Source organism: Diaporthe batatas, assembly GCF_019321695.1.
Source record: "Diaporthe batatas strain CRI 302-4 chromosome Unknown Contig00024, whole genome shotgun sequence".
Lineage (NCBI taxonomy): Eukaryota > Fungi > Ascomycota > Sordariomycetes > Diaporthales > Diaporthaceae > Diaporthe > Diaporthe batatas.
Genome location: NW_025408571.1, coordinates 312,893 through 325,855, shown reverse-complemented (window position 1 = coordinate 325,855; position 12,963 = coordinate 312,893). Strand labels below are relative to the sequence as shown.

Below are 12,963 nucleotides of genomic sequence, written 5' to 3'. Positions count from 1 at the left end.
GCGGAGAGACGTGCCCGCTCGGCTGATATCGCGTGTATGTATGTGTGTGTATGTATGTGGGAGGGCCTCGGGGGAGGGCGGGCCAGCGGAACCCCCCTGGGGATGGGTTACAACTGACTGACTGCACATGCGGCGGATGGGGGGGCCGGGCTGGGCTGATTATGGGGCTGGCTGGCCGGCCGCTCGAAAGAGGATAGGAGACCATGTCCGTTGGATGCACGCAATGGGGGGTTGTTTGCGAGGTGCACGCGACCGCGGACGCGGGCGTGACACGGGCGGCGGCAGCACAGTATGTATGTACGTATGTAGGTGTGTAGGTATGTAGGTATGTGATGTGATGCAGGAATCCGCCCAGGCCAGCCAGCCCGGCGGGAACAAGAGCGAGAACACAAAAGCAGAAGCAACAAGAGCCCTGTGGGCTGGGCTCGGGATGTTCCCGCTCGGCGCACCAGCAGGCAGAGGCGGTGGTTTCTCCAGTCTGGGGATCAATGCAAAACACGAGGCAGGGCGAGGCCGTACACTACACCACGGGTCATGTCGAATTTGTGAATGCCCTCGCTTTACGGGCCAGCCTCGTGGCACTGGCACTGGCACTGGCCCGACGACGTGCGTTGGTCGGCATGCAAATGAGGTCAGGGTTTTGGGCAGTGGAATTCAATGGAATTGTCAGGGTCGTCCTGGCAGTCGGAGCTTATTGCCGAGGAGATCGGTTCGAGCCGAGATGCCTACTGAGGCCTTGCGGAGTCGAGCAGCTGGCTGGCTGGCTGGCTGATTTGCAGGCCGCAGCAGCGCAGCACGTGGATGGGCGGACATATTTCTCCGCAGGAGCACTTCCGCCAATTGCTGTTCCTGGTGCTCCGTTTTCCAATTCGTCGTAGAAACCACCAGAACCGACCGTTTCGCAACGCATGATGTAGGGAAGGGTCTGGCTGGGTCACATGAGGGCATCCCCACCGCCGAGGTAGGTTCTCTGAATACCCTCACCGTATCAACACCAGCTCCCCCGGGGGTCAGTGCCAGGTCTGTCTGGTCCCTCGAAAGGACAATGTGCAATTATCCAGATCAACTCTACTAGTCAGGCCTATCTACTAGTTGGTAGGTCTACGACACGACACGACACAGCATCACACCGTACCATGTAGTCACCGCCTCTGATCAGCCGCCGCACTACGACAGCTATGACGGGCGCCGCATGTCTGTCCGTCTGTCTCCCCGCGGGAAGCCACCCGCCAAGGACAGAAAAAGCCACCAGGGCTACGTCTCACACCTCAGGGGACCGGACCCTGCGTCATTAGCAGCAGCACCGTGGCCCGATCGGGCGGCTGGGCTGGATGGACCCTTGGATCCCAACGGGGATCGAAGCTATTTTGGTCTCTTTTCATCGGCAGCGACACGAGGGGGGTATCGTGCAGATCTGTCGTGGTGTTGCTGCTGCTGCTGCAATAATCAATAGTTGTTGTGGCTCTGCCCTCCCCTCTGCCTGGTTGTGGTGGGTGCGGTGCGGGCTGGAATCTTGGATCGCCTGTGGGAAACTTGGAAGCAATACGGAAGGACGGGCGGGCGCATGCATCAATCAAGCTGGACGGGACCCCCAAGAGCTGCCAAAGATAGAAAGAACCCCTTTCCTTTCCTGCCCACTCTCTGCTTGCTTGCTTGCGCAGCCTTCTTTTCCCAGGCAAGAAGCCCCCCTAGGAAACTTGGCAGCAGACGGCCTGCTTACCTACGTGTGGCAGGTAGGTATGGGCACCCTGCTCCAGGCCAGCTTCTTCATCCGGGGGGGTGGCTTGAAGCCATCGCGGTGCCACGGGCCACTAGCTCGCTGCACGATGAGGTCAGCGGCCCTGCCAGCGACGGGCATTACCCGCGCTAGGAGCACATAGCGTCACCGGTCCCCTGATTCGCGGGCTCGGTGATGGCCTCATCCAATGTCCCTCGCTGTCGTCTGTGTTGACTCGGCCGGGAAAGCGGCGGTCGTCTCATCGACGGGCCGGGCGGCAGCGGCGCCGCGGGCCCCATCAGTCGAAACAGAAACGACGTGGTCACTGGCACTGGCGGTGGGAGTAGGCACAGTAGTCAAGACGTCCCCACGGGTGACGAACAATGGGCCCAATAAGGTTTGGCGATCAGGACGATCCCGTGCGCCGGCAGCCCAATGGGGGCGGGTGCCAGAGGTCGGGGCTGTCGGCCGAGACGAGACGACGAAACTTGTCCCCCCTTCACCGACCGGCCAGCAGGTGGAGAGGCAGTGCGCACGCCGTTCCATGGCTTCGTGTTGGGCTTGGACGCCGGTGCGAGTCGGGCTAGATTACATAGAGGGCATGGCGGAGCCTCACCCATCTGCCGGCTGCCGCACATCCCATCCGTCCACCGTGGCTGGATGGGGATAGGATGGAGATGGGGGGGGGGCACCGTTGCACGACTTCTGTCCGCCGGCATGGGGGAAGAAACGAAAAAAGTGCAACAGTGACATGGGCCGGGCTGGCCATAGCAGATGGATAGACAAGAAAGAAGAGACGCTGCGGAGATGTGGATGGAAAGGGAACATTGAAACACCCACGCAGCAGCCATCTTACATCAGGCTGCGCCAGGGGCCAGAGCTGGTGTTCTGGACCCCTTGGGGCCCTTGGGGTATGATGTCGTCGTGCGCTGGTGTCGATTCAGAGGCAGGCTTGCAGCGCCTTGGAACCGGCAGACGGGAACATGGCCTCAAAGCGTTGTGGTGTCTGGTTGGGGGGAAGAGGGGGATGGTGGTGGTACAACTTCCAAGTTTGCGTGCATGTTGCAGGACTGCAGCAATAGATGAAATTGGCTGGAAATGTGTTGATGCCGCCCACCACCGCCCCGACAGATTGCATATCCCGGAAAAAGGTCGAGGTTTTGTCGTGTGCCCTGTTCTTGGACCCGGGCAGGACTGATGGGCGTCAAGGGGTCTGGAACACCAGGCCAAGCTCAAGCTGCCGTCCAGGCCTGAGGAACCTTGGAATGGCCTCCTCTGCTCGTGCATGCATGCATGGGTTGAGTCACCAAGCAGTCACAACGTGATGATGGCACGGCACAGGGGTTTCGAGCCGGGACAGCCGGCCGAGCACGTTGTCCAAGTCGGCAAACCTCGTGCGTCTCGGCGCGAAAATATCAATCGACGGTTTTCGGCGGCCGGACGGAGAAAGGGGGGCTGGGGAAAAGAGGAGAAAACAGGCCCGTCATAAAGTCATCAAGTCATCAAAGTCGGTTCCAACGAATCCGTCTTCTCGCATGGCAGCCAGCCCATCTGCAGGCCGAGGACATACATATACTGTGTAGTGCTGTACTCCGTACAAATGGACCACCACCAACCGCAACTGGGGCCAAGGTGCAGGTTGGGGCAGCCTCTGGTCCTTTGAGTAATGCCTATGCAGACACGAGAGAAAAGGGAGCCACAACTTGCCGTTTATTATTATTATTAGTCAGTCTGCCAGTACCTGTACTTGGCGGACATTTCTGTCTGACTTTGTCTGACTGTCTGACTGTATGTGCACATTACATGTACGTGGTGCCGGTTGGGGGAATAGTACGGAGTAATAGTCTATGAACATCTGGATTGAGACGGACGTGCAGGCTCACTCTGCAAGCCACGCAAAGACGCATGCACATAAACCGTTGTAGGTCACGCATGTCTCCTGCCCTGCCCTGCCCTGCCCTGGTCTTGTCCGAGCCTCCTCGCCGTCGCCACGCCATGCCCTGCCAGCCTGCGCTCGCCGTCAAACTTCCCAAAGCGGGCAGAAGGGAGGCTCCACGGGGATCTGGACCAGTCCACCGGGAGTCCCACCCAACACCCAAACTCTGAGCGTCGCATTTTTCTGCCAAAACCCGTCCCAATCCATCCATCCAGCCCATCCTCCTGCCCCCGAACAGACAGCTGTCTCCGGGGCGTGCTCGCTTTGTTGACGGGCTTGGGCTGGGGCTGGCAGGCCCTCCGAGTCCGTCCCCACACCTGGGCACAGGTGGGCACATACCTGATACCCGAAGCATGATCACCAGAACAGACGGGTCTAGACCACCTGCCCTGCCTTGCCTGCAGGGCTGGCTGGTGCTGCTGGGGTAGCCTATCTGCCCCAGACTTCCTCCTCCCCCCCCCCTCTCGCCACCTGCGACGGGAGCGGGAGCTTGAGCTTGAGCTTGCTTCCTTCCCTCCTCCCTCCTCGCCTGCCGGCCTGGCCTGGCCTGGCCTGCCCTCGGTGCCCTCTTTTGGGGGAGGGGGAAGTTACGTGTACCCAGCGGCCGGATGGAAACGGCAGATCACACATGCGCCGCGCGACCGCACGTGCCTGACAGCTCACGAGGAGGCAGGCAGGCAGGAGGCAGGCAGGCAGGCAGGCAACCCCTCCCTACGCTCTCCCCTCGGGGAATTCTTGAGGTGTCCAGGCCCCTCCTGCTGGTATCTGCCGAAGCACTCCCGGCGCGAAAAACAACAACAAGAAGAAGCATCGTGATCAATAATCTCCTCTCCCTCTGCACTATACCCTCGGTGCATGAACGGGCAACGAAACCCACCCGTGCGCCCCTTGGCCCGGTGGGTGAAATCCGGCGGGAGGGAGGCTTGGCCCTCGGTGCTGGCGAGCGATGAGCGATCCAGCCAGCGACGGGCTCGATCACCAACTCCTTGCCAGGCGCCGATGTGGAGTTTTTTTTTTCCTCTCCCCTCTCCTCTTTCTTTCAGCTCTGCCCATTGCTGTCTGTCTGTCTGTCCGTCCGACGAGATTCATGCTCAGCCCACCCACCTGCCCGCAAGGTTCTGGCCCGGCCTGTGGCATCGGATATGGATATGCCTACTACTATAGCATATCTCCCCCGGGCCCTTCCTCCCTGATCGCGCTAGTACTCCCTCGACCACCTCGATCACGACGTCCGAGTCGCGGGCAGGACGTAGATAGAACAGACAGGCAGGTGGGCCCCCCTGGGGTGAACTTTTGGGCCTGGGCGGTACGAGGCGCGGCGCGACAGCACGTGCTGGCCTGGGTTCCGAGGCTCGTTCGACAGGGACGAGGGAGGGAGGGAGAGAGGGTCTATTGGGAGAGGCATCGATCGCATTAGTACATACTCCCGCCAACCCAACCCAACCGGCCGACCGACGTAGGGGCGGGCATCAACATCCCATGTCTCTGTGCTTTTGCTGTACTCGATCAATCCCACTCTCGTCCCCAGCGGCGCCCAACAAACAAGCATGCCAGCCCACTTACATACATCCGGCCGACTGCCACGCTGGCTGGCTGGCTGGCTGCCCGAGCAGCAACCAGCAGCAGCAGCCGCCGTGTAACCCGCCTCACACACTCGCGCCTGCTATCTAGACACTACCGACAGTTTTGAGTTACACATCGACGCCTGACGCTGCGGCGGCGGCGGCGGCGGCGGTGGCGCTCGCTGCCTGACGGGATCACAGCATGAGGCCGGGGATGAAACTTTCTCTGTTCACTCATCCATTCCCCTCCCCTCCCCTCCCCTCCCCCTCCTCGTCGATGCCTTGCCTGCCTGCCTGCCTGCTGGGACTCCTTGGCCCTGCCGGCACCGCCGACCTCGCATCCATCCGCACACACATCTGCCAAAGGTCCGCGACGCCACGCGGGCAAGCCACCTAGCCATCATGTCTCAGAAGACAGAGATCTATAGAACAGCAGGTTAGAGGCTGAGACACGATCGGGAAAAAGTAAATAAATAAAATACATATTTTTCAAGATCCCGACCCGAGATCGATCAAGGGTTTTTTGTTGTTGTCTGTTGTCTCTCAGGTGCTCTTGGCGGGCGCACGCCCGGTTGGCCCGCCTCACCACGACGGGTTGGCTGGGTGCTCCCACAGCATTCCTCAGCTTGTTTGAGAGTAACACAAGACAAACAAACCACCCGCCTGAGCAGCTGGAGCTGACAGGAATTTCTGTCTTTTTATCGCCCCTACCGTGCCGGCCTCGGGCAATTTCAGAGACAATGTAGACTATGTATGCATCGAAGCCTGATTTATGTCTTGGGGGGTCCCCGTGTGAGACGAGCTTGGATCTTGTGTAGTGGTCCCGGGTCGGTGTCTCACCAACTACTACTACGAACTGGCTCGTGCTGGTCCCGAGGTCCAGTGGGTGAGTGCTGACGGACGGGGTCAGGCTGTCTGTCATACGCAGAAGCCAGTCCCCCTTCAACCGCACCAGCTGTATGCGCACCTTCACATTCCGCTTGTCACTTGCTCAAAATTGGTTGGTTACTTTGTATGTGGTGTGTGTATGTGTGTGCAATATCTTATTTTGCCTGGGCAAATCGTATATCTATGCCTTGTCTCTCAATGATGTACTCCGTATGCTATGATGATTCGCAGTTGAGGTTTGGAAATGGCAAAATGCTTCTTCTTCTGTGCATGCTTATGTACTCGGGAGAGTCCTGTCCTCCATTCCTCACACAACAAAACGCAGGTAACAAGTAAAATGCAAAACGCCTTGCTCGGTACAACAGTCTGTCCACAAGGTTCCTCCGTTTTGGAGTCTCCACAGTCGCAATGAGGGGGTATTCGCCAGCCAAAAGACCAAACATTGTGCGTCGTCAAGAACAAGGAAGTAAGAGGTAGAACAAGAAGAAGATAGATAGTACAAGACCCGCTGTGTAATATGAACAAATTTTTTTCATTTCCGTCCCACAACGTTGCAGATGAGATCCAGCCCCGGCAATTGAGTTTGTGTCAGTGTGTGTGTGACAGGTGATGAAGATGTGAGATGGGGGACGACCCCACCACCGCGCGTGGTTTGCAGCCCACCCGCAACTGCCAGCGAAGGATGTCATACAGACGTCAGAGCTGGGTCGTGGATGGGCAAAAGATCCTCAGACAAGACAGGCCACACCAGGATTGGAAAATCGAATGAGACTGTGGGCTTTTTGATCCTAATCAAGGGGGTCCAGTGGAGCCGCTGAATCCCGACGCCTCGGTATGGGTGGAGGCCGGAATTGGTTGCTTGGCAGCCCGGGGTGGACGATTGATTCGTCGAAGCCAGCCGCGGAATGTCTTGTTCCATCGATGGGAGATGACGATGAAGTCACTGCAAGGCCGAGTGAAGTGTTCTTCGACCCGTGGCATCCTGGAAGGGCTGCCAGTTGGGTCCGAGTCGGGAAGACGCTGATCCAAAGTCGTATTCTCCGGGTGATGCCTGCGCTGTGGGGGCGACGCTGAGATGAAGCGAAGAAAATGAAGGCTTTCGGACCCCCCAGGTGAGATGATGCCAGATCCAAGATGCAGGGCGTGCTGATCACTTCTGGGCATGGAGACTCCGCGATTCAGCATGCGTGTGCGGGAATGAATCAGGTGTCGTCTCCCATTGGACAATTCACCCGTGGTATCTAGCGCAGAGCCGATGCAACCTGTCTGGCTACACACCAGTAGTGTAGGTAGGACAGGGTGTTAGGCTTTCCAGAAGAACTCAATTGTCGTCCAATGTGCTGCAATTGAGTCGAGCTGCAGGCAGTTGTCTCGTCGCAGTCATGCAGCGGGTAAGGGCGGGCGGGTCGCAGCGCGGCTACTGACTGAGATAGGTGGCAGCCATTCGTCGATCCCGTGCAGGCTTGCTTTGCTGTCCCATCCGTAGTAGAGTGCAGCCGCACAAATGGTCAAGCTTTCCGGGGCGGGTCGGCTTTGGGCGACACACTTCAGGAAGCCTCCGTCTCGTCGCCGCTGTGTGGTTCGCCCTCGTGTGGTTGTGTGGTCCGTGGCCAGTTGGGGTAAATCTTGCCCTGTCCTGTCGGCAGATCGCGATCGACTAGACGAACCTTAACCGCAGGCTCCCTCCTGCTAGCCGAGCCCCTTGCAATGCCTCCCCAACCTGCAAAAGAAAGGCACGGCAGGGCGCCAACCAGGATCAGCAGCACTGATACCAGGTGCGTGGCGGCCACTTTCTCTGGAGAATCTGTCGTCGAAATAACGACCTCAGGTCGATCAGGCCACGGCTGTATCTGGGGCAGTGGCCTTGGCGACCTCACCATTGAATCCTTCAACTCCACACGCACGGGCCTGAGGACTTCAGCGGAGGGGTGTTAGACGAGGTGCAGAGTGGGGCGGTCCAAGAGTGCCGAGGGGTGGTCCTGTCCAGCGTGTGTCGTCTGGGTATGGAGTAGTGGTCCTGGTAGTGGTGGTGGTTGGCGGCGACGCAGTGCTGAGGTACTGCAGCTCATGCTGTCGCTCACTTGCCGTAGCCGGTCATCCTCGCGCACCTGTCGCAGTAGTAGATGCCAGTGCCGACCCTGATCATGCCGTACATGCTGGCGTCGTCGGTTGTTGTCATCTCGACGCAGCGAGCGCAGCGGAGACAGCGGATGATCTCGATCGAGGCGATGGGGCGCTCCATGCTTGCTCGTACGGAGCTTGCTGAGACATCCGAGTCTGACGAGGAGAAGGAGCCGTAGGAGGACGCTGACGAGGAGCTGTCGTAGTGCTTCTTTGAGGGCCGTACCGGAGACACCATCATTGCGGCTGCTGTTGCTGCGTTGCTGGTCAAGGAAGGCCCACTGCCTGTTGACTCTGTTCGAAAGGTCGACAACTTTGAGAGTGCTGGGGCTGAGGTGGATGTTGCCGATGGCCGGTAGTTGAGCTGGGCTGCTGAAGACACGGGGTGCTTCTGATGGGTGTGGTAGAGTTTTGTGCTGTTTGTGCTGTGCTGGATTGTAGCAGTTTCGCAGAGCTTGGTCGTGAAGGGTGTGGGAAGGCCAAGTGATAAAGCAGTCAAAGAAGGAAGGGGGCCGTGGGAGGGTCTTATGGATCGAGAAATCTGGTGTACATCCGGGCACAGGATTAGAACATGGGAGATCGGCAGAGCAGGAACTAGAAATGGGGAGGGAGGGCAGGGGACGGCAGGTACGTACCTTTTTCGACGCCGGTCCAGACACCATCTTGGCGGCGGGTACGTACCTGCGGAGTACGTACCCACGTACCCAGGTAGCATTCTGGTGCGCGCCCAGCTCGCCAGGGCGAGGAGGGGCAGTGCCAGGGGTCTCCTGGCAGTGCGTACTGAGACAGTTGCAATCCCAGACACACGGACCGGCCTGACGGGGTGAGCAGGTGGGTCGGAGAGGCTTGAGATGCAATTATCGGGTCTGTTCCTTTGCGACCAGGGGGTTTACCTCTGGCAGCGGGGTTTATTGTGCTCAATCAATCCCGACTGCCTGAACCTGTGACACTGCCGACGACTGCGCAAAGAGGATTAGGATTTGGATTTGATCCTCCTCCCCGTCGGTGGCCCAGGTAGAGCACCTACCCAAAGCAGTGAGTGCTCCTACTAAATTTGTGTACAGATGTACATACTCCGTACATGCGCAATGGGTGCACTGCACTGGCACTGCACTGGCACTGCACTGGCACTGCACTGCATGCTCCGTACAGTGACTCCGTGCTTTGTTCATGCCTCCCTGTTACTTACCATGTAGTATTCGCTTTGTACAGTATGCGCCGAGCATGCTTGCAGCTGCCAGAAGGGGCCCGTCGCAGTTTCTAGTTCTGGGCCAGAACTTCTGGCCCCAAACGGACCGTCTCAAAACGGACATTGCGGGTGGGGCCCGTCGGTGGCCCAGCCCAGCCCAGCCCAGCCCGTTGAATTTTCCCACAGTTTCATGGACATTCAGTACTGTAACTGCAGGACCACCAGTTCCTCACACAGATTGCCCTCGAGAAGGATGATGCTTGTCTGTGGTCTGCACATTGCTGCGGCCAGACTCATGTCTACTCAACAAGCTACATGCAGAGGAAATTACCCGTGACCTGCAGCAGGCGTGCACACGGAATGGAATGAAAAGAATTAGTCCCTATGGGGAAAATGGCTCACTCGCAAAAGAGGGCCACGTAAACCTCGGACAGACAACATCCCACAAGTTTCACGTTTTGACAAGAGGCTGCGTGTTCCGTGACGAGGTTTGTGTGCCCAGGTGGTTAGAGCGAGGCCGCAGCGCAAAGCCTCATCAGTAGTCTGCTCTGGTGCGTGCTGGGCGGACTGACAGTTGACAGATACTAGTAACTAACTCCGAGGCTTGGCCCCGAGGGCGTGCCAATGTGCCGAGACGACCTAACGTCTTGTGGTTTTGTAAGCTGACCGAACAGCCCCTCCCTGCCAGCAGGCACTCTGGCAGGAGTCACGCCGCTGTGCCAATATAAGCCGTGCAAGTGACCTGCCCAGCAGGGCCCAGACGCTGCAGCCTGGGCTCGATGGGGTCAACCGCAGCATCGCATAGCATCTCCCCCTTGCTGTCGTCTGGTGTACGGGGTACGGATACAGCAACATGCGTGCGGCCAGCCGAGCACCGAGCCAGCCAGCCAGCGAGTGGAAGCAGCGGAAGCACTAGAGATGAGATGGATGGATGGATGGATTTGTTGCTGTGCCATCCAGACAGGCAGCCAGACACTGCAGAAGCCGTCCGCGTCCGAAAGCGAAAAACTGGACCACTCTATTTGACGCTTGGGGCCTCTCCCACCCCATCCGGCCCATCATCCAATCTGAGGTGATAGCAGCTTGAGGCGGCAGTAGCACAGAGGTTACTGACAACCCCGAGTCTCCTCCCTTTCCCCGTGGAAATTGCGGTCCTGCCCCGGGCGCAAGGTCGTCGATTGTGCATATCGCATCGCTACTGTGGTACAAGGGGACCGTTGACTACGCTATAGTGCTCCCCTATTTCCCGAATTGGCGGGCGACAGCGGAGGGGTCGCAGCTTGATCTCGCCCCGTCAGGGGGGCCCCCAGGGAGGGCGGGCCAGAACGGGTGACGGGCCTGACGGGCCAGCCGGCGGAGGAGCGCTCCTTACGGGGTACGGTACTGTGTATTGTCGGGGCTGGGTTGTTGTGCTGGGTGCGTTGGCGTGGGCGTGCGTGCCCAGGTGCGTGCCTGCGAAGGTGGCCTGATGGTGGGCAGCAGCCCACAGTAATCCGCAAAGCCCGTAATAGATAGATGGGTGGGGGGTAGAGATAAAAGCTGTGAACTGAGCAGCAGGTGGCCCAGACGGCCAGACAGCCATAGAGAGAGGCGTGAAACGGTGGGGACAAGACCCGGGAAGAAGGCCAGCTAAGCGATACCGTGGACGGGCAGGAGTCGAGAGTCCAGACCCTGATCCGCACCCAATCTTAGATCCACGGGGCCCCTTTTCGGGCTGGCACCTTCTAAAGTTCTGCACGCTGCTGGGTACACACAGAGGCGAAAAAGACTCGCGGAGAAGAAGCCAGCACTCCAGCCGGCTCCAGCTCCAGCTCCAGCTCCAGCCCCAGCAAAACGGTCCACAGGTCTCGTCAGAGGGGACCTGGAACGGAGTCCGCTGCCGTCTGGGCGCTCGAGTTCTCCAGCTTGGCGGCTCCTCACCTGCATGCCATGCCAGCAGAGGCGGCCATCTTCTGGCATACGAGCATCCATCCCCCGTCCTGTCTACATGCTACTCCGTACGTACTGGTAGATGCCCCTATGATTTAACTGTGTACAACATCATCATCATTATTGATCATTACTCGGCTGGGCTGCCCATCCGAGTCCGGCCTGGATGCAGGCGCCTCAGTGGGCCAGTTGGGTCCCATCCGTCCTTGCCTCCTGAGCCGTTGGGCCGCTGGGCCAGGCGGGATCGGGGGGCATATGGGTAATTCTGGGTATTTGGGCAGCCAAGGGGACAGAGACCGTTTCAAGCGGCCCGTCGGAGCCTCGATAGTAGGATGCAGATGCAGCTGCGCAGCTCTGCTGGGAGATGCGAGGTCAAGGAACTCACTCGTTGGACGTCTAGCCCTGCCAATCCGGCCGGCTCGGATCATCGAGATCTCAGCCTTGCGCCAATCCGGGCGCGGCACGTCAGCCACGTTGGACGAGGACGCGTCGTTGAGCCAACGCCCTCGTGAATGGCGGATGGCTGTTTGTGTTGACGGTGAGGGTGACGCACCCAGGGCATCTCGATGATGAGCGCCGGGAAATGACAACGAGGCCGGCAGGCGTCATCCTGTCTGTCGCACGGCGGTGAATGAGTTGCCGTCCAACGTCGTCCAATCGAGCGGGAGGCCGAGGGGGGGGGGCAGCGATGGATTATCACAAAACTCGCCACTGCAAAAGGGCCAGAGCCGCCAGGGTGGCAGTAGTACTCCGTACTGACATCAGCCACAGCCGGCATTGTGGGCGAGCAGCCACGCATGTCGAGATGTGGTTGATCCAGACTGCCAGAGGTGGATTCAAGCTCCTGTTTTTTTTCTCACCGGGGCCCGGTGGCTTGTGTGCTTGTTCCGTGATGGTCACCTGGATGATCACCAGCTACGATCGATTCAGTGCGCCCTGCATGTGAGGTGTGGTTTTGTGATTTCAGTGCTGATCATGACGATTTTGCCGGGGGCAGCAGTCTCTCTCGGCCGAGTTAGCTGGTGCTGGACTGGACGCACAGGTCAGAGTGACAGGTCCGATCGGTAGGTCGCACATAGCTGTCGGTCGCTCAGTCGCCGGACATCATGGTCCGCGAGGTCTGCCCAGGTGTGCAGCATGAATGCTTGGGTCAAATCTCCCCGTCGGGGCAACCACGTTGTTCAAGATCGCGAGTTTCGTGATGCATCAGGTGTAGCCGGCGTGACGATGCGCGTCGCTCGCGGGCTTCAAGTCGTGCCGGGGCTGCACCACGATATTGATACCGTACCGTACCTGTCACATGTGCACGCGAAGACACTTCGATACAAGAATATCCTGCCTGACTGCCGCCGGTCATGCGCGACGGGCATATTCTACGTGGTTCTGCTAGTATGCTATAGCAATGCAGGCGTGGTGATATCTGGGACGTCGCGTGGCCCTCTGGTGGTGGATGCTCTCTTGCAGGCTAAAAGAATTGGCAAAGTGAAAAACTGGTATGCGCAAGGCTCTTTTGGCAGATCCCTTGCACAAGGCACGATGCTGCCAGATGGTGCTGGGTCCACAGTGTGGGCAATCCGGCAGGGATCTACACAACTAACTATGTCTACTCCGTACACTATCC

General features: G+C 58.9%; 1 protein-coding gene across 1 annotated transcript; it reads right to left on the bottom strand.

Annotated features, from left to right (window-relative positions):
- Positions 1-8,180: 8,180 nt before the first annotated feature.
- KVR01_013190 (uncharacterized protein) lies at positions 8,181-8,886 on the bottom strand (the record flags this gene model as incomplete). Its single annotated transcript, XM_044786924.1, has 2 exons — positions 8,181-8,615; positions 8,860-8,886. The coding sequence occupies 2 exons, from the start codon at positions 8,884-8,886 to the stop codon at positions 8,181-8,183; spliced, it is 462 nt and encodes a 153-aa protein (XP_044637835.1).
- Positions 8,887-12,963: the final 4,077 nt, after the last annotated feature.